This window comes from Heterocephalus glaber, unplaced genomic scaffold, assembly GCF_053883595.1.
Source record: "Heterocephalus glaber isolate CG9 unplaced genomic scaffold, H.glaber_assembly_v1.0 deba00000818, whole genome shotgun sequence".
NCBI lineage: Eukaryota > Metazoa > Chordata > Mammalia > Rodentia > Bathyergidae > Heterocephalus > Heterocephalus glaber.
This window is the reverse complement of record NW_028258164.1, coordinates 15,299,966-15,320,661: the sequence shown is the minus strand read 5'-3', so window position 1 is coordinate 15,320,661 and position 20,696 is coordinate 15,299,966. Positions and strand designations below refer to the sequence as shown.

The 20,696-nt window shown below is 41.7% G+C and overlaps 1 protein-coding gene and 1 pseudogene across 5 annotated transcripts in view; one reads left to right on the top strand and one right to left on the bottom strand.

Moving 5' to 3' along the window:
* Positions 1 to 20,696, bottom strand: part of Xrcc2 (X-ray repair cross complementing 2) — a 45,153-nt gene that overhangs the window by 19,846 nt on the left and 4,611 nt on the right. For 3 of the 5 annotated variants that reach the window (XM_087207825.1, XM_004860351.3, XM_087207826.1), the window contains one exon: positions 9,209 to 9,290. In XM_087207825.1, the coding sequence (XP_087063951.1) occupies positions 9,209 to 9,290 (82 nt within the window). Of the gene's footprint in view, positions 1 to 9,208; positions 9,291 to 18,153; positions 18,304 to 20,696 lie in introns of all 5 variants that reach the window. The other 2 variants (XM_087207823.1, XM_087207824.1) reach the window with 1 other exon arrangement.
* LOC110345017 (uncharacterized protein C2orf74 pseudogene) lies at positions 5,976 to 6,589 on the top strand (annotated as a pseudogene).

Below are 20,696 nucleotides of genomic sequence, written 5' to 3'. Positions count from 1 at the left end.
AGGGAACCTTTTCTACAGGTTCCTATGTCTTTGTTAAGTCACCCAACCTCCTGAGCAGGGAGATTGCTTGACGCCAGAGGACAAATGTGTGTGCCAAAGGAGGGTCACCAAGAGGGAAAAGTCTCCCAAGCTTTCACTGAAAGCAACATTGTCAAGCAAGGCTGTGACCCGTCCTGATGGGTGACACTGACAGAGGAGCTGAAAAGCTCTATGCATGGTTCCAAAGTAATGCCTGAGGAAACTTAAGTGACCTTGATAGACAGCAAGAGGTTCATATTGATTCACACAGGTCTCACTTTCACTTGGTCTTTGGTCTTAAACACCCAGCAGAAAAGAATAACCAAAAGAGGTATAAAAACAATGCCACAGTAATAAAGCCAGATATAAAAAGGGACTCCAATCGCTGACTCCTTCTGGCAGTTTCCAACTATACCAGTAGCTGACCACTGTTATGAGACTTATGACAAAATATTAGACTTATAACCTCAATCAATCAAAGTCTAAGAAGGAAAAATGATGAGAAATGGAAAAAATGGAAACAAAGTCTTTGTAAATAGGGAAGGGTGGAGGGTGTGAAGGGAGAGCTAGGAATGGGGAAAAAAATAAGAACCAAGATGCATCATGTAAACATACAAGTTCCCAAAGAGAAATGCAAATGTGTTGTATACCTAAAATGTACCAATAAAAGAATTTTAAAAAATAAACTGAAAAAAAAGAGTCTAAGAGCCAGCAGGTTATAATCACTATTTCAATTTCTAAGAATGACTCTCTCTCTCCAATCTGCCCTTGCATTCTAGTGCTCATGCTTAGATTATACATGGCCTAATTCCTCAAAAATTTTGTTTATTCTTGCTAGAGGCTGCCAAACTCCAAGCAGTCATACAGATGGAATCAATGACAGGGCCAGGGATTTAGTTCAGTGGTGCCTCTGCGTTACAAGCGCAAAGTCCTGAGTTTGATCCCCAGTACCAAAAATAAAAAACAAAAAACAAAAAAAGCCAGATGGAACCAATGACAAATGTGTTAGACTTTTACCAGGATCCACCAGATCGACCTTGTAAAAAGTTCACAACTGCTAAAATATATTAGCATAATTTATACCACTAAAGATATCAGATGATTGGTTAAATGCTATGTTGGATTCTAAAGTCCCCTGGACCTTCTCTCTATCCTCTTTGTGGGAGGCTGTAACTAACTAGTTCCTACTGGTGGATACACTTGTTGGCTATATTCATAACAATCCTGCTGATCTTATTATTTGGCCTATGTATTCTTTTTTTTTTTTGGTACCGGAGATCAAATTCAGGTCCTTGTGCTTGCGCAGCAGGCAGCGAAACCACTGAGCTAAATCCCTGCCCCTAGCCCATGTATTCTTAACTGTTTCTTTGGCTTTGTCTCCTCCAGACTCAAAGCTATGTCTACCCAAGATGACAATGCGTGGCACCTACCGAGGGCGTTTAGATAGATATCCTCTACAGACTTAACTGTGATTGCCAATCACAACTACGACCCTCTTCAGCCTGAAGTAGCCAGAACAGCTCTTGTCCTCACCACAGTTAGGGGTCCTTCTTCAAAGGGGAGAATATTGTAGATAGGTAAGTTAGTTAGCTGTCTTGTAGGCAGGGCCAGCCCTTGAAGAGCCAACAGGGAGTACAGTCAGGGAGCCAACAAGGAGAACAATCAAGACACATTCACTGAAGGCCACCATTGTATAAAAGGAGAGAAACTACCACACCCACATAGGATGAGTAGCAGTGATTGATATTCTAAATACTATCTACCACCTGGGTGGGGGACCAGGATCTTCCAAGAAAGATCCTTGACCCACCCTTACCAAAACTCCTTGTTCTTTTCCTTATATCCTTGCTATGTGACTTGCTTCCTTCCCCACTGGATCCCCATTTAATCAAGTGACTGTACTTGTAACCTTACAAATTGAGAACAGCTTTGTCCCACCTTGAACCCGCCTCACCTCCTGGCTTTGTCCCATAAAAATACCTTTGAGAAGCTGGGTGAGTGAGCAACCCACTTTCCGGCCCCCTTTCTGTTTCTCTTAGATGGAGGCTATCGTTTTCTCAATAAATTTTTCCTACTCTTAACCTCCACTGTTCCTAGAATTAATTCTTCGATTTTAGAGAATATGAACTTTGGATAGCTAGCAGGTTGAGAGTTGCATTTATACCCCCTATATCAAGAGCAGTAAATCTGTAGTCAGCAAAGCCACATTTAAGGTAAATAATACTTTGAGAACCAAGTGTCAAAATATTCAGGAGATAAAGAATAAAAAAGGACTACTTTTAGAGTAAAAGCAAGGACAGAAACCAGCCTGCAGGATATCAGCAAACACATGAGTGATTAGAAAATAGTTACTATGGCTTACATTATTATTTGTGTTTGTTTTTTGGTTGGTTGGTTGGTTTTGCAATACTGGGCAGGCCACTGCACTGGGCTATATCCCCAGTCCTTTTTTATTTATTTATTTTTTATTTTGAGACAGGGTCTAAATCACTAAGTTGCTTTGACTGGGCTGGAACTTTGATCTTCCTGCCTCAACCTTCCAGAGGGATCACAGAATGCACCACCACACTCAACTTTCATTTCTTTTTTTTTTTTCCAGTACCAGGGATTGAACTCAAGACCTTATGCTTGCGAGGCAGGCATGGTGCCCGCTGAGCTAAATCCCTTGGCCTTTCCATTTCATTTTTTTTTTGGGGGGGGGTACCGGGGATGGAACTCGAGTCCTTTCGCTTGCGCAGCAGGCATTGAAACCACTGAGCTAAATACCCGGCCCCTCCATTTCACTTTTTTGAAAGTAAAAAATGCAATAGTTTCATAAAGCTGGAGGGTCAAATGAAGATCATTTACAGTGAAATATTAACAAATTCTAGGAAAAAAAGGGAAGAACTCTGCAGGTAAAAGAAATGCACAAAACTCAAGAGATGGGGGAGAATTAAAAAAAAAGAATTGCAGAAAAATAGAAATAGAGCTTTTTCAAATAGGAAGAGAATCAAGAATTAGGGAGCCAGGGATTTAGGTCAGTGGGTCTGCTGCCTGCCCAGTTGGATCTCCAGTACCAAAAAAAAAAGAGTTAGAGGGAGCTGGGCATGGTGGCACACACCTATAATCCCAGCGGTGAGCCACAAGTTCAAGGACAGCCTGGGCTACATGAATTCAAGCCCAGCCTGAAGTAAGACCCTGTAGCAAAAAAGAAGGAAAAGTGTTAGAAGGAGCAGGGAGGGATGGGAGGGGATAAAAAAAGAATTAAGATGTATTATGTAGGGCCGGGGATTAACTCAGTGGCACCAAGCCTGCCTCTCAAGCACAAGATTCTGAGTTCAATCCCCAGTACCAAAAGCAAAACAAAGATGTGTATGTACATGTACAAACTCCCCACAATAAATGTAATCATTGTGTACTGCAAACATGTAATAATAATAAAAATTTTTAAATGAAAAAAATTCATAAAATTGGTCAGAAAGTAACAGATGTCTGTTATCTGTGGAACCCTCAAAAACAATGAAAACTGCCAAGTATTTTCTCGAAGAGGGGACTGGTAATGGTAAACATCTTTCAACATTACTCAAAAAGATCCAGTACTTGAAAGCACTGGCCAAAATGGTTCAACAGAAATTTCTAAATCCATAAGCTATGACACACCTGAGATAAGTACATGGATTTGTTAAAACCCTTCGGTTGGCATGCCTGTAAATGAAGCAAAGAAGTTTAAGGTTAAAAGATTAATGTGCAGGTGCCCAGAAGTACCTCAGCAGCACAGCGCCTGCCTGGCAAGCACAAGGCCCTGAGTTTGATTCCCACTACAAAAAAAAGATTAATGCGCAGGTAACAATGCTCTCTCCTTTTACAGATTAATAGCAAAGCAGGTATAAGAAAGATATTTACAGTAACTGGGGAAGTAAAACTTGCAAGTGATACACAAATTTTATCACTAAGATCCTTGAATTAAATTCCACAGAAATATGTTAAATGATAACTCAAATCAGTTATAGTGATTTTACAAACATGAACTGTTTAACTATTAATATAAAAAATCATGTTCAAACATTATGTGCTGTAGAGAGCACATAGTTCTTTCAACTCAATTTGAAGTCACTATCTCATAGGTATCAGTGCACTGTTATAAAAAATATCATCCTTGTCCAGCCAAAGTATCAAATATGACAATTTATAGTGAAGATAGTCCCTATGGTTTGGCACTTGAGAAATTTAAACTAAATCAGAAAATTTGGATGGTTTGGCCTGACACACTTACAAATAGATGCCATAGGGCCGAAGATTTGGTTCAGTGGCACTGCGACTGCCTCACCTGCCTTGTAAGACCAGGGTCCTGAGTTACATCCCCAGTACCAAAAACAAACAAACAAAAAAATGCCATAGGAGTTGGAGTAACAGATTGTCAGAAAGACTTATGAATTTAAAGTTCCTTCAAAATAAGGGGAAAAAAGACCAAAAAAACACCATTTTGGTACCAGCCTACTAGCTTTATAAGAAATATGTTGAGGGGCCAGGGATTTAGCTCAGTGGTTCTGCCTCCTGCCTTGCAAGCGCAAGGTCCTGAGTTTGATCCCTGGTATCAAAAATATATATATATATTTACCATGATATTAGGTTTTCAAACCCTTAAATATCTTACTGCTTCAACTTAAGATTCCCTATAATAATTTCTGATAACTAATCCATATAATCCAAGCCTTATATCTGCTATTGTTCTAAAAGAATATTTATCTACCTTGTTTTACAGCTACAGATCTATGGCAATCTTCGGGTTTTTTTGGTACTGGAGATCGAACTCGGGACCTTGCGCTTGCAAGGCAGGCAACAGAACCACTGAGCTAAATGCCCGGCCCAATAGGCTGTTCCTTTTGTTTTAACAGAACATCAGGATCGACCTTTTTGGTTTTTTTGGTACCGGGGATCAAACTCGGAACCTTGCACTTGCAAAGCAGGTGGCAGATCCAGAGCTAAATCCCCAGCTATGGCAATCTTAACTAAACATTTTGTTGGTGACTAAACACATTAGTGGTTTTCAAACTTTCTATAATAAATCTTCTAATGCAGTAGTGCTACAAACCTTGATTTTTTTTTTTACCATGTTAATGTCAGTTTCATAAGATTTACCTTAACAATAGACTTTTCTATAAAAAGAATACAAAGTTCAGTGTTTTTGTCTAACATATTTGGTCAGAATTCATCTTTTATTATTGATGGTTTAGGGCAGTGGGGGTGAACCTATGGCATGTGTGCCACAGTGGGCTGTTTGTATCATCTGAAAGCTCTAAAAGGTTTGCCATCGCTGATTTAGGGGGATCTGGAGCTAGCACATCTGCTTTACAAGTATACCACAGGGAATCCAGTCCTTTGCAGAGAGTTACACAAAATGAGATGAGAAAAGAGTGAACACAGGTAAATATAACCACATAGATAAATATTAAAGACAGCACAGATGTATTTTATGTTTGTTTGTTTTCAGTACTGTGATTGAACAAAGGATCTTGTGCTTACAAGGCAGGTGCAGTGCCACTGAGCTAAATCCTTGGCCCTATGTATTTTATGTTTGTAACTTTTTTCATCTACCTGATTTAGGAAGTAACTATTACTAATCTTAATTATTTTAATTCAGTGGTAATATTGTGTGTTGATGGCCATACAATGTATAAAGATATAATCAGTAAAAGCACAAAGGAGTAGAGGGAGGGACAGATCTATACAGTAGTAAAGTCTTTATAAACTATTAAAATTACAACTACAACTCCTCCTCCTCTTCTTCTTCTTCTTTTTTTCCCCAGTACTAGAGCTTGAATCTAGAGAGCACTGATTTTATTTTGAGAAAGAGTCTCACCAAGGGAGCTCAAACTTGTGATTTTCCTGCTTCAGCCTCCCACAACGACAGGATTACAGAAAACTTAAAGAAGAGAACTACCTTCAAACTGAGCTGGAAAAGAATATTTAGAGAATCTATGAGAACGGATGAGTCTTCAAAAGCTAATCCTCTGAGCTCTGAAAGCACCACAGTCCCTTTCTTCATCATCCTTCTAATTTGCTTCGTTTACATCTTCTTTTTATTGGTGTTTTTTATATATAAATGTTTCCAAGACAAAAAAAGATAAGTGACAGAAAAAATTCCTTGCACAGATGCTAATCGAGGTGAAGATTGTTCACCTTCACCTGCTAATGAGACAAATAAAGACAGGAGACCAAGAAAAGATCCTAATGCAGATCATGGGCTCGCATGCACCAGTGAGGCCTGGGATTCTTGTCCAGAGACAGAATAAGGTGGTGACATCTTTAGGAAACAGACAGGGCATGGAGGCAGAGAAAGAGGACAAAATGAAAGACAGGCAAGGGCCTGAGTATGCTGCAGAAGTGAATCTAGAGGGTGAAAATTTGCAGGAAACACTCATACCTTTAGTTACCGAAAGCCAAAAAAAGACCTTTAAAAGGAGCGACATTTTCTAGGGAGGTAATTGTTGTGGATCTTGGGAATGAACACCTTGCACCTCAAAGATAAGCTCGAGAACATAAAGAGAGACGAAAAAGCCCAAGAAGACATGAGAAAAGGAAATATAAATGATGAATAACAATGAAATGACTGAGGATACTAAGTCATAGTAAGCTGAAAAAGCAAAATACAGTAACAGAATTAAGCAAATACAGATAGCTTTTTACCTTTGGACAGAAAGAAGTGTGCCACATGAAGAACTTTATAAGTGAAATACTCAGAGCTTGAATACAGCTTTTTAAAAAACTCAAATCTGAGTTCAATAAATTGTAAAACTTTGCCTACTCACTGTCCTAACATGTAAATAAAGTTTCTTATTTTGGTGCAGATATCTGTTAGGTAAATCATATTCAAGGGGCAATTTTTCCCCTAAGAGGCATTTTTAAGACAATATAAAACAAAAAATAAATAAAAGTCATTAAGTGCCTCTTGTTGTGATGCAGTGTTTAGCCTGACTCTAGTCAGGTCTTTAGACTCAACTTGCAGTATTAGAGGCTGTTGCTAGATGACACTACAAGGAAACAATCAGCAAAATCCAGAAAGTGGGACACTGCAGGGTATGACTAGCCTGGTCTTTCCAGGTCAAGGTTGTAGGAAAAATAAATTTTAAAAATCTGTTCTACAAAAAAAAAAAAAAAATTACAACTACATTGTTATAACTTAAGATGTTAATTGTAATCCCAGGGCAATGATTAGAAAAAGTTAAAAAACAAAACAAAAAACCATGAAGAGAATGACAAGAGTTAAAATAGTACACTACCAAATACTTAACACAAAACAGTAAAGAAGGGATAGGGGAATAGGAAAGACAGAAGACATAAAAAGACAGCAAAATAATAGTCATAAACTTTATTTCATCAGTAATTACACTAATTATAAATGAATTAAAGTATCCAGTCAAAAGGCAGAGATAAGAAAAATGGAATAAAAAACAAAAACAAAAAATCCCATGATGCAACTGTAGGCTGTCTGCAACACACTACATACACTTTAGGATCCAAATCCTAAACATGTGCCTACACACATACACTTTAGGATCCAAATCCTAAACAGGCTGAAAAGAAAAAGAGAAACTATGCAAACAGTAACCAAAGGAGATTTGAAGTTGTTACACTGTTATAAGACAAAACAGATTTTTAAGACAGAAGTTATTATCAGTAATACTTTCTGTGTCTGTGTGTGTGTTAAGAATATATGACATTATGTGTAAAATACATTTTTTTTTGTCCAGCCAGGTATGGTGGCACATGTCTGTAATCTCAGCACTTGAGAGGCTGAGGCAGGAAGATCACTGTGAGTTCAAGGCCAGCCTGAGCTACATAGCGAGTTCAATATTCTTTTTTTTGGTACCGGGGATCAAACTCAGGACCTTGCGCTTGCGAGGCAGGCAGCAGAACTACTGAGCTAAATCCCCGGCCTAAGTTCAATATTCTTAACAGCTAGAAAATGGAAACCACCCAAATGCCCATCAGCCAATGAGTAAATAATGTCCAGAAAGGGGCAGGCGCAGAGTCAGTGGGCACCTGGACAGAGAGACAAGATGACTACAAACAGGGATGGGTTTGAGGTGATGCAGATGCTCGAGAATCAGTTGTGGTGATGGTTACACCTCTGTGCGACTATACTGAAAATGACCGATTTGTACACCGAAATGAGTGAATTATATGTCTCTAAAGCTGTTACACTTAAAAAAACAAAGCCACCTAAGCATGCTATCTCCTTTGTAAGTTCTTCGTAGAATACAAGTTCCAATAGAACAAGTAGATACCTATTATCCTTGCTGTAGAAATAATAATAGTACAAGTGGGTACCTAAGGACTTGTAATTCTGCAAATTTCTAAAGAAAAAGAATTGTTTTTCAGCGTTTCACATTTTTAAAATAAATTTTATTTTATCCCATCCTCCTCCTCAAGCCCCCTCCCCTCCCTATGTACAAAAGCTTTGTTTCCATTTTTCCCTTCTATCTTCACTTTTTTCTTGTCCCCTCCTTCTTTCTCTCCCTCCTCCCTTGTTCCCCATCCCATTTCAGCACTTTCTTCCCATAAGAAAAAAAAATTTTTAAGGTATAATAACAAAGTCCATAAATAAATATTTTGTATTGAGAATCAGGCGTGACAGTGCATGTGTGTAATCCTAATGCTCAGGAGCTGAGGCAGGAGGATCGCTGCCAGTTTGAGGCCAGTCTGGACTGCATGGCAAGAATGTGCCTCAGAAAAACAAAAATAAAAAAATTTTGTGTTGAGAAAAAAGGACGGAGGTCAGTGTATACTCTGAAGATTTTCTGCACACATGTAAAGTTAATGCACAAAGCCATACACAGTGGTACACACCTGTAATCACAGCAATCAGAAGGCTGAGGCAGGATGATTACCCCAAGTTTATGCCACCCTGGGCTACACAGTGAGTTCAAGGCAAGTTTAACTATGTAACAAGACTCTATCTCAAAAAAAACAAAACAAAAATTATTGAAGTTACTGGACATAAGCTAAACTTCATCTCATCTGACATATAAAGAAGGCCTAACAGTGTTCTGTTATGATGTTCATTTTTTAAATTGTAGTCTGACCTATACAGCCTTTTGCTAGGAGTGTGTTGTGCGTGCACGTGCGCCTGTGTGTACGTGTGTGGAAAAACTTGTTTTATAAAACTTAACTTGTGGTACTATGTTTCTATCTGAAGATGTATTTTTACCATGCACAGGTGAATCTTCATCAGCAAACAGATTCGGTTCAATTTCTTTTAAGGAACTTCTCCCTTCAAGTCGGGCAAGGAGCTTACAAAAGAAAAGACAGAAGAAAAACTCATTACTTAAAAGCAAAGCCTAAAAAAATCTACATTTACACAATTTTCCAAAACTCTGCAAGATTTCATAATTTTGGAGGGAAATACGAAGTGAGAAATATCATGTTCATTTATTCTTAAAATATTTCAGTTTTCATGTACCAAATATTGCTATTATAAAGTGAGTCTGTGCCCTTGAAGGAACAAATAGTCAATTTTAGGATATACTGCATGGCCAAACTGCGAAATGAAAAATGTTTCCCTTCAGTATACCATGTAATTATTTTTCTCAAATGTACTGCACCTGTTATAGTTTTCTGCTACAATTTGCCTGACTCTACCTAGAGGGGAAGGGGATAAAGGCACACCTGAGCAAATGGTCTCAGAAGAAAAGTGGAATGGTCAGGTGCATGGGGCCCAGCAAGTGAACCAGACCTCCAAGACACTCACAGCCAAAGCTATGTGGGCTGTGTGTGCAAACAACATTGTGTGAGTGAGCTACACACAGATTTGAACTGCAAACGCTGTGGCACCAAATAGGCAAGAAACACTGACATCTGCGGAGAGTGGAAGTCACAGCATGGAAGGCCTCAGATGCCCTGTGCAGGGGCTTAGCTTTGGTTCAGACAAGAGCAAGAGCTCTGCAGCTAAGAAGCAGGAAGCAGTCTCCCAAGGGTAGGGACAGACAACCGGGACTATCTGTGAAATGCCTTTTTTCTCTCTATCTAGAATGTCCTTACCCTACTCCCTCAATTAAATTCCCTAAGGCCTAGACCACGGAGTGAAAGAAGCTTCTATGCATTCTTCAAGGATGCTTCCTTCTATAAGCTATTACAACACTTAAGAACAAGTTACCATCGTTCTCCGCCTTTTGGCTAAGATCAAGTGAAGAACACATTATCAGCCTGTCTCCCTCATCTGGATGTAAACACTTAAAAGGAAAGAGATCTTGGCTCTCTGTCAAGTCCAAAACACAAAGTTTCATGCTTGGCAATTAGCAGCTGTCTGTAAAATTAAAGATGAATAGGCAGGGAGAACAAGGTGAAGAATGGAGAGTATAAAAGACTTCAAACTATTTAGACTTTCATGTTTGGATAATCTATGCAAACCTGGATTAAAAGTCCAAGGGTGTTTTTTAAGTTATCATGAAGCTAACAAAAGTCCATTTCAGAGGCAATCAGGATCAGACCCCAGCCCACAAAGAAGAGAAAAACTTCCTAGGCAATGCAATTACACATCCTGCAAGGCACAAAGGATAACAGGAAGCTCACTTGTTGCTTCATTTTTGCCTGCTCTGGTGGTCTCAATCATGTCTCACTTTACCCTAACATCTAGTGCTGAAACCCAGGAAATGAAACCCCCTCCCCCAGGAGGGTCCAGTCTCCCTTCCTGGATCTCTCCAGGCTGACTGAGGCGACCTCTAACATCGGACCTTCAGCGTTTCCCCCACCATGGCTCTGCTGCTAATCCAAATCTCCTCCTCAGGTCAGGTAGGTTCCTTTTGCCTCCCTTCTTTCTTTGACTCCTTCTCAATATCCCTTCTCTCTCCACCCTGTAGGTCTATCTGGGCTGACTCTTGAGTTGTGCTCCCAAACCCAGAGCTGATCACGCTCACTTCTAGGAGTCAGACTTCCTAGTGGTCACCAAGTTCCGAGGACACCCGACTTGGTGTCCATCCACTTTGTCCAGCCTTAAGAAACTGACAGGAGATGTCCTCTCTTTTTCTTAAGTGGCCTCCATTTTGTTGGACTCAGATCCCTCCATGGGCAACAACTCTTCTTGCATTCGTCTCTCTTTCCCCCTTGCGTGCGCTTTAAAGAATCTCAAGGCACTTCACCTATACCCTGACCTGAAGCCAAAACGCCTAGTTTTCTTTTGCAATATAGCCTGGCCACAATACAAATTAAATAATAAATCACATTGGCCAAAAAATGGCACTTCTGACTGTTCTATTCTCCAAGATCTAAACAATTATTGCCACTGGCTGGGAAAATGATGGGAGGTCCCATATGTCCCGGCATTCTTTGCTCTCTGCCATCTTCCCTCTCCCTGTGCCTCTTGTGACTTCGCTGAACTTCTCATCTCAACTCCTCTGTCAGCTCCCTCCCCTCCACCTCCCCACAACAACTCCTCTCAGACCTCAGATTCTTCCTCCCTGGGTCTGCCTCCCCTGCCCCCACCACCTCAGCCCATTCCTAACCCACACCAACCTCAGCAGCCTCCCATTGCCCCTGCCTCCCTACCTGCTGTTCCCACCCCCTCCCATCCATCTGGTCTCCTTTTCGCTCCGGTCCAGCCCCCCTCCCCCTCCAGCTGCAGCCACCAAAGTTACTCAGCTTCCTTCAGGCCTCCTACTGTAACTTCCTCTGCTCCAACACCTATTCTTTCCATTTATCTGACACTTCCAACCCTCCTCCTCATCCTAACAATACCATACCACACAAGGTCTGAACACAAGGTCTGAGAACTGCAGTTTGCTGTTTCTTCTCTACCCCCTGCTCCTCAGTCTCTGCTTCGGGAGGTGGCGGGGTGGAGGGACTAGCTCAAGTTCATGCTCCCTTTTCTCTGTCTGATTTCTCAGATTAATCAGTGCCTAGGTTCCTTCTTCACAAACTCCACTAAATATGTTCAAAATTTTCAATATCTCACTCAGTCTTATGATTTAACCTAAAAGAACATGTGTCATCCTTACTTCTACACTCTCCACCAAGGAGCGAGAACAGTCAGATGTGGTCCCTAGCTCAATCCTATGACAAAAGCAGGCGGCTTGAGCATAATTTAGAGGATGGAGCTACAGCTGTCCTCAGGCCAAGCCCCCATGAGATTTCAATCACACTGATGCACAGGGGCACGTTCTCCCAAGGCAGTGTGGAGACTACATGGTAACTTGTCTGACAGAGGGCCTAAAAAAGGCAACCCACAAATCAGTTAATTATGACAAATTAAAAGAAATTATTCAAATGTGAGATAAAATCTGGCCCAGTTTATATCTCGCCTAGCCTCCAATCTCAGAAAGTTTACTGCTCTAAATCCTGAGAGTCCAGGAGGGAAGCTTATTTTAAAGATGCATTTTATTACCCAATCTGCCCCAGATATTCACGGAAAGCTCCAAAAAATAGAATCTGGCCCTCATATCCCCATCAGAAATTGATCAATCATTTAAAATTTTTTCAATAATCATGATGTGGCCACTCACCAACAGTATATTTCTGACTCACAACTGCTTGCATCCACTGTAAGAAACACACCAAAAGGGCTGCAACCCAATCAGGGGCCAAATAAAACCTCTGGAATCAAAAGAAAGGGTCCACTCCCCGGGACCCTGCTTTAAGTGTCACCAGACTGGCCACTGGGCCAAAGACTGTCCCAACCCAGGACTCCCTCCCAAGCCATGCCCCACATGCGGTGGCCTTCACTGGAAATCCAACTGTACTGGGGTACAGGCAGACCTGATCAGTTGGACCTGGGATGACTGACATCCCCCAGAGGTCTTGGATAGCCCTTGGACCATCACAGCCGCCATACTCTGGGTAAATCTTACAGTGAAGGTAAGACTCTTTTCATTTCTGATCAATATGGAGTGACCCATTCCACCCTCTCTTCTTTCTCAGAACAGCTAACTTTGGCCTCAATTACTGTTGTGGAAATTGACGGCACTGTGTCCAGGCCTCTCAAAACCCCTCTGCTCTTATACCAATTGGGAAACCAAATGTTTCCTCATTTGTTTCTAGTTATTCCCACCTGTTCAGTCCCGATCCTCGGATGAGATATTTTAACAAAACTCTGCCACCCTCACTCTTCCAGGCTCCATTCCCCACCTTATTGCCAGCCTTCTCTCACCTACTGCTACACCTTCCTCCTACTCCATATCTTCTCCCTCCCTCAACCCGCACATTTGGGACATCTCAACCCCGTCGCTCAACATCACCACATCCACCTAAAAAAGGACCACCTGTACCCTGCCCAGCATCAATACCCTCTACCTGATCCAGCCCTCCAAGGACTAAAACCATCATTAATCACCTTCTCAAACATACCCTCCTGATTCCCACTAACTCTCCATTCAACACCCCCATCCTCGCTGTGTGAGTCCAATCAATCATACTGCTTAGTATAAAATCTCTGAACCACCAAACTGTCCTCCCCATTCATCCTATAGTCCCAAACCCATATACACTCCACTCCTCTATTCCCTCAACCACCACCCATTACTCAGTCCTAGAGCGAAAAGATGCTCTCTTCACCCTCACGGGGGTCTTGGTAAAGTGACAGCACCTCAGGAAGCCCTCCACTGGCTCCAGGACCAGAGCCACACCTCAAAGGCTGTCAGAGTCTGCAGTAAATTCATTGTTCTCAGGTAAAACTGTGCCCAACTGACAACATGCTTAACTCCTCCTTATAAAAAAATCACAAATAATCTCCCCTATTTCTATCAGACTGACCCAAATCCCAGAGGATATATAAATGCCTTGCTTTTGTGTGTCTTGTCATTTTATTTACCTCCTTCATTCAGCCTGCTTTAATCTTGTATGGTCTCACCTTCGTATTTCCACCCTGAAATCCTATCTTAACTAGATTAAAGATCTCTGTTTTCAGGGTACTCTGTGTAACTTCTCCCCAGAACAGATCAAATTGTTTTCTTTCCTTCTCACCCTCTTCCTGTTTGATAATCGATAAAAAGACCTTAAACACCTCCCTTCCGCCCTACGCCCTTTGACCCAGTTAGCCTTCCTCTTTCTCTCTCAAGCCCAGCTACAGCACCCCAGCCACTCCCCCCTGCTGTTCTCAATTACCTTTACAAAACCTTGGAGTTAACTCATTTCCTGCTGAACCTGCACAATCCCTGCTTAGGCAAAGACTGCTGGGTCTGTATTTCCATGTCCAGAGCCAGCTATACAGCCATTCTGGCTCCTCCCCAGGTCTGGGCCATTACCAATTTTACATATCACTCCCAATATGAAATGAAGGGCCCACTGCCAACTCCTCAACGAAACATCACTGACAAAACAAAGGACCCTCAATTAAGACATATAGCCCAACTCCTCCAATCCTATTTTGCTAGTAACACTAAATATGAAAGCTCAACTAGGCCCATACATGGCCCTATAACCCCTGATACTACTCTACCCTTCCAAGCCCCCATTCATTCAGTGCAGCCTGTCCTCTGGTGTATCATTAGGATATCTACTCCCCCACCAATGTAACTATACATTACTCTTACTAGCCTCACAGGACCATGTCAGTTACCAAGTTATTCAGGATGCCCCATTCACTCAGCTTGTCCTTTTTTCTGGCTCTCTCAGTTATAACAATAACACCATTAAATAAATAGCCAGGGTTCTTCGATCAGTTCCCATGCATGACCATATACCCATGGGTCCCTTGTTATAAACCTCACACTCACTCAGACTGCCTCCTCTTACCTACCTTTCACTATTCCTCACAATGGGTGCTAACAGACACTAAAAGATTTTTTCTGCAATGGGAAAACAAGACAATAGGTGCCAGTCAAATTTCCTGCCAAGGACCCTTCCAGCCCAATAGGTGCTGCTCTGACAGGTACTCTGGGTGTCTGGGAAGGACAATAAAGTCATTCACCTCTTTAACATCCACAACCAATTCTGTCCACCCAGCCAAGGTGTTTTCTTTCCTTTGTGGGACTTTCACTTACTTATTCCTTCCCACTAACTGGACTAGCACCTGTACGCTAATGTATCTTAGCCCAAATATAGATATTGCCTCAAGAAATCAGAGCCTGCCTGTTGCCATTACAGCCCAGGTACAACTGCGTAGAGCCATACACTTAATTCCACTGCTGGTTGGTCTAGGCATCACTGCTGCTGCAGGGACTGGCACAGCAGATTAATTACTTCCCTAACCCAATGTCAAGCTCTCTCCCAAGACATCTCTGACAGCCTCAAAGAAATAGCCAATTCCATTCTCACTTCACAGAACCAGATAGATTCCCTGGCTGCAGCGGTTTTGCAGGACAGATGGGGCCTAGATCTTTCATCTGAGAGAGGATTGTATATAAGCAATCACCAATTGGCAGATGCTAGCTAGCCCTGGTTGGTCCTCAATATGCTCCCATCCTCCAAGATTTTTCTTCCATATAGGCTGTCTTCACTGCCCATTTGTTAGGGCCAAAAAAAGTCATGAGACGTTCCACCCAATCTTCCGTTCCCCTTTCCCTCTTCCCTCTCCCCTTTTCTTCCATAAGAGAAAGACAGGAATGTCAGACCCCAGCCCAGGCAGCAGAGAAAAACTTCCCAGGCAATGCAGTTACACATCTTGCAAGGCACAAAGGATAACAGGAAGCTAAGGCCTGGGTTCGAGATGAAACAGCCTGCCCTATGCAATATCTGCAGGTCCAGATACTCCTGGAGACCACCAGATTTCCTCTGCCCCAGGAAAAAAGACTTCCTCCACTCTAGGACAAAATTTTCCACTCCTCCTGGCACTACCCCTTCCCTACCCAAACTCCCCTATAAAGTTTGCCCTCGCCCAAGCCCCCAGGGTCAACGGCTTTGTCACCCTCGACTAGCCTGCATCCAGGCTGGAAATAAAACCTCACTTGTTGCTTCATTTTTGCCTGCTCTGGCGGTCTCAGTCATTCCTTGAGTTACCCTAACAATCAGTACACCTTTAATGCCTGCTACGTAGAATACATATCACATAGGTATCATTTAGTTATGGAAAAGCTTAGACAAAAGCAGGATGAGCACTTAAAATTAAAGGCTCATTCCCCCTCCAGGCTTTGTTTTGTGATTAAATGTTTGCAGACAGGCTCCGATAAAAGGATTCATATAAGTTTATGTAGTATAAAAGGCTACCTAGAAGTAAACACCTGGGCCTGGGGTGCTGCAGTGCAGGGGGAGAGTGACTCCTGAGCAGGTGTGAGGCCCTGGGTATGGCACTCTGGGTTCCACTCCCAGTACGACACACAAAACCAAACATCCTAAGGACCAGGGATTTAGCTCAGTGGTTCCGGCGCCTGCCTCCCAAGCGCAAGGTTTGATCCCCGGTACCAAACAAAACAAAACAAATCAAAAACAAAACAAAACAAAAAAAACCCCAAGCATCCTAAACAGAATATTCTCAACCTTGCCCTATAAGAACTCTGTATGTCCTTTATGAGTTGAATACAATTCAATTTACTACTGATATATAACTTATTATTGATAGGTAAAAGAATTCACTTATGGCAAAAGGTGTAACTTGTAACACAGGATAAGAAAGCAACTAGAACGAATAGGAAAGCAAAACAAAGAAGCCATTGCCATAATATGTATGTGACCAATGCAGAGTTTGGACCTTACCACAGGTACTCCTTAAAATACCCTAAACAACCACTGTGGAAATCAGTGTGGAGATGACTCAAAAAACTGAAACTAGAGGTTTCATTTGACCCAGCTATTCCCCTTCTTAGTATCTTCCTGAGAAAGAATTAAAAGTATACCACAGCGATATATGCACACTCATGTTTACAGCAGCACAGTTTGTAATAGCTAAATCTTGGAAACAGCCAAAATGCCCATCAACCAAAGAAAATGTGGGGTTTTCTTTTTCAATACAACAGAGGACTACTCTGCCACAAAAGAGATGAGCTTCAGACATTTTTAGCTAAATGGATGCATCTTGAGACCATACTATTAAGTGAAATAAAGTGGACATACATGTTTAAACACCACATTGTTTCTCTGGTATGAGAAACTGAAAGTGGAAATAAGGACTAAAATGTATAATAGATACTGGGAAATGGGAAGAAAACATTCAAATGTGAAGGGGAACAATGGAGGAGAGAGGGAGAAAGGAAGGAAAGGACAAGAAAACAATAGAAAAAAATGGAGACAAAGTTTTTGTAAATAAGGAGGGGAAGAAGGGTTGGAGAGGAATGGTATGGGAAAAAAGAAGCAAGATATATCACATAGAGTTACAAATTCCCTATGATGAATGTTATCATGATGTATATCTAAAATGTACCAATAAAAAAACTCACAAAAATAAAATAAAATGCCCTAACATTTTTAGGACAGTTCTAAAAATCACATGTAAAATTAGAACTCCTCAGCCACTTTGAAAATTTGATTGCCCTTCAGGGCACAGGACTAGGCTTGGCTCTTGAATAAAGGCATTTGTCTAAATTATATGGAAAAGACACCTGTTACTCTAATACTATACGCTTAAGTTCCATTGTTGCTAAGTACATCCCCAGTAGGGCTGTGGCTTTTCTAATTACTTTAAAAGCAATCACCCTATAAGATAAAAAGAAAAACAGATAAATACATAAAAAGTCAGACAAAAATTTTTACATACCGGGCTGGGGATTTAGCTCAGTGGTTTTACCACCTGTGGCGCAAGCCCAAGGACCCAAGTTCAATCCCCAGTACCAAAAAAAAAAAAATTTTTTTTACATACCAACTAAGCAGCATTAATTTCTTTCTTTCTTTTTTTTTTCTGGTACCGGGGATCAAACTCAGGTCCTTGCGTTTGCAAGGCAGGCAGCAGAACCATTGCATTAATTTTTAATAGAATTTATAAGGGCTAAAATTTCAACTTAAGAAGATCCACAAATTAGAGGTTCCAGTAAGTGCAGACGTAGATTTCATTAGGAAGTTATATCAGACTCTGCTTCAAAATTTCATTTATACCAAAAAAGAAACTATATGCAAGTTCCTAGCAAGGAACCAGAAAGCACAAAATCAAAACTGCAGGCGCTTTCTGCCACCTCACACTGCTGTGTGCTCTCCATGGTCTCCTCTCAACTTCCCCATGGGAAAGACTGCTTCGATGGCCAGCTGTGAAGGCTGGAAATGGACATGCGCCACTATGCTCCATCCTCACCGCCAGCTCACCTGCATGAAGTAAGTGTCCTCCTCTGTTCCTCCAGCCCCAACAACTGACAGGGGCAGGTCTTTAAGAGTCCTGGGTGTAGCCAGGAGTAGAAGCACACTTGTAACCCTAGCACTCAGGAAGCTTCGGCAGGAGGATCAGAAGTTGAAGGCCTATAATATCAGATAACATCAGACCGTCTCACAAAACCAAAAAACAAAACAACCCCCCAAAATAACACACACACACACACACAAAACCCCAAACAACAAAAACCCCAAATAAAGGTGAGAGGGTCAGTCTGAGGAGGACTTAGAAATGATAATCATGGCAGGAGACATTCTGGGAGGAGGTGGAGAGGAGCCAGAAGTCAGTGCGCCAACAAGGGCCTGGGAGGTAAGGAAGCAGAGGTAGATTTGCTGAGATGAGGAATGACCTCCAGGGCGGTCTCTTGTTGGTTTTGTTCTCACCCATTGTTTTTAGCTGTGTACCTTTGGAAAAGACCAGGCAAACAATGTGAGAAAACAGAAATGCCTGGAGGAGTGGGAAAAACTGTAGGAGTGACATTGGGGAGGAGAAGCAATGACTAGATGGAATTCATTATCACAGATGGACAAATTGCCCTTTCTTACGGGGAAAAATTATTACTCTCTTTTTACAGGAAGGGATTCAGAAAACCAGCACATATATTATCAATATAGATTTGATGAAAAAGTAGGGATTGCCATATTAATATTTAAAAATGTAGACTTCAAAGCAAAATTACTAGGGACAGAAAAGAACCCTGCATAATGACTGAAGGATCAATCCACTAGGAAGACATAATGATCTTTAATGTGTACATATCAAGCAGCAGTCTCAAAATACATGAAGCAAAACTAATAGAGCTGAAAGAGAAACAAATACACAATTACAGTTGGAACGTCAAACCCCACCTCTCAGCATCTGATAAAACTACCATAGATAGAAAGCCCAGCATGGTACCACATGCCTGTAATCCCAGCACTTAGGGAGGCTAAGGCAGGAGGACTACAGACTGGAGTGCAGGGGGAGGGTGTTGGGGATGTAGCTCAGTGCAGAGACCCTAGGTCCAATCTCCAGTACAAACAGCTCCTAACTAGATAGAAAACCACCAAGAATACAGAAGATCTGAACACATTCAACCAATAGGCTCTACTTCACATATAAAATGTCATGCCCAGCAGGAAAAACCGCTGCAAAGCCCACTGGCCCATCAGCAGGAAGGATTGTTGCAGAGCCCACCGGGGGAATGACCTTTACATATCACTACGTCTCACCCTTCAGTTCCAGGAAGTCCAAGCACATCTGTACCACCCTTAATTCCAGGAAATCCAAGTACATCTGCGACACTGCCCAGTCCAAGGAGCACAGGCCACACTATCTGCCCCCAGATACCTCAAGGCAGCGACTCTCCAGACTTTAACACCCAGCAACCACCTCCAACACCTGGCAACCACCCCTTGCTCTTCCTTGCTCATTGCTGACTCTCTTTTTGGATTCAGCCCACTTGCACTTGAGTGAAATAAACAGCCTTGTTGCTCAAAGCCTGCCCCGTGGTCTCTCTGCTCTCCATGCTTTCTGATACATAGAACACACACCTAATAGCAGAATACCCAATTTTTTCAAGCACCTAGGGAACAAATTCATTAAGATAGAAGTGTCTTGGGTCATAAAACACACCAAAACAAATTTAAAATACCTGAAATCATACAAAATATATTGACTATAAAGGAAACAAACTAGAAATCAGTTAACAGAAATACAACAGGAAATACTAAGGGAGTTCCGATAATTTTTTAAATTTTTACTTTTATTAGTACATGTTTGCAGTACATACTAAAATTTCTTGGTTTTTTTCTTTTGGGTACTGGAGATCAAACTCGGGACCTTGTGCTTTCGAGGCTGGCACTGGAACCACTGAACTAAATCCCTGGCCCTTCTTCTACTTTCTTAATGACACATGAAGCAAGACAGAAAGAAGCAGGGAGAAGGAAGGGGAGAAAGGCATGAAATTCAACCAGTAAACAAATTACTGAATACCTACTATGGGCTAAGTATTGTTGTAGACACTGCAGTAAAAGAGCAAACCCAATAGCCAACATCTGCTTCATGCACACTAAATGGCAGTGATGGGACAGTACCAATGATGTACAGTGTCGGGTAGGTTAAGTATTCACCAGCAGCAGCAGCCACACCAGCAGAGTGAAGGAATGAATAAAGGCTGGCAGCAGGAAGGGCTGCTTCACACTGGATTGTTAGGAAAAGCTGCTCAAAGGTGTTGGCATCTGAGTAGAAACTGAAGCTGGGGAAGGGAGCCTTGCGAATGTCTGAGGGACAGCAGTCTGCACAGGGAACAGCCACAGCCAAGGAGCCAAGACTGGAGCTCACTGAAAAATCAGAGAGCAGTGTGTGAAGAACAGAGAAGAATGTGGGATATAAGGTCAAAAAGGAAAGAGGTGAGAGCAAAGATCACTGGGTGGGCTTAAAGAGCAAATTGTGAGATGAAAGGGATTTTGCCTCTTGAAACTTTAAGCAATAGTCTTTA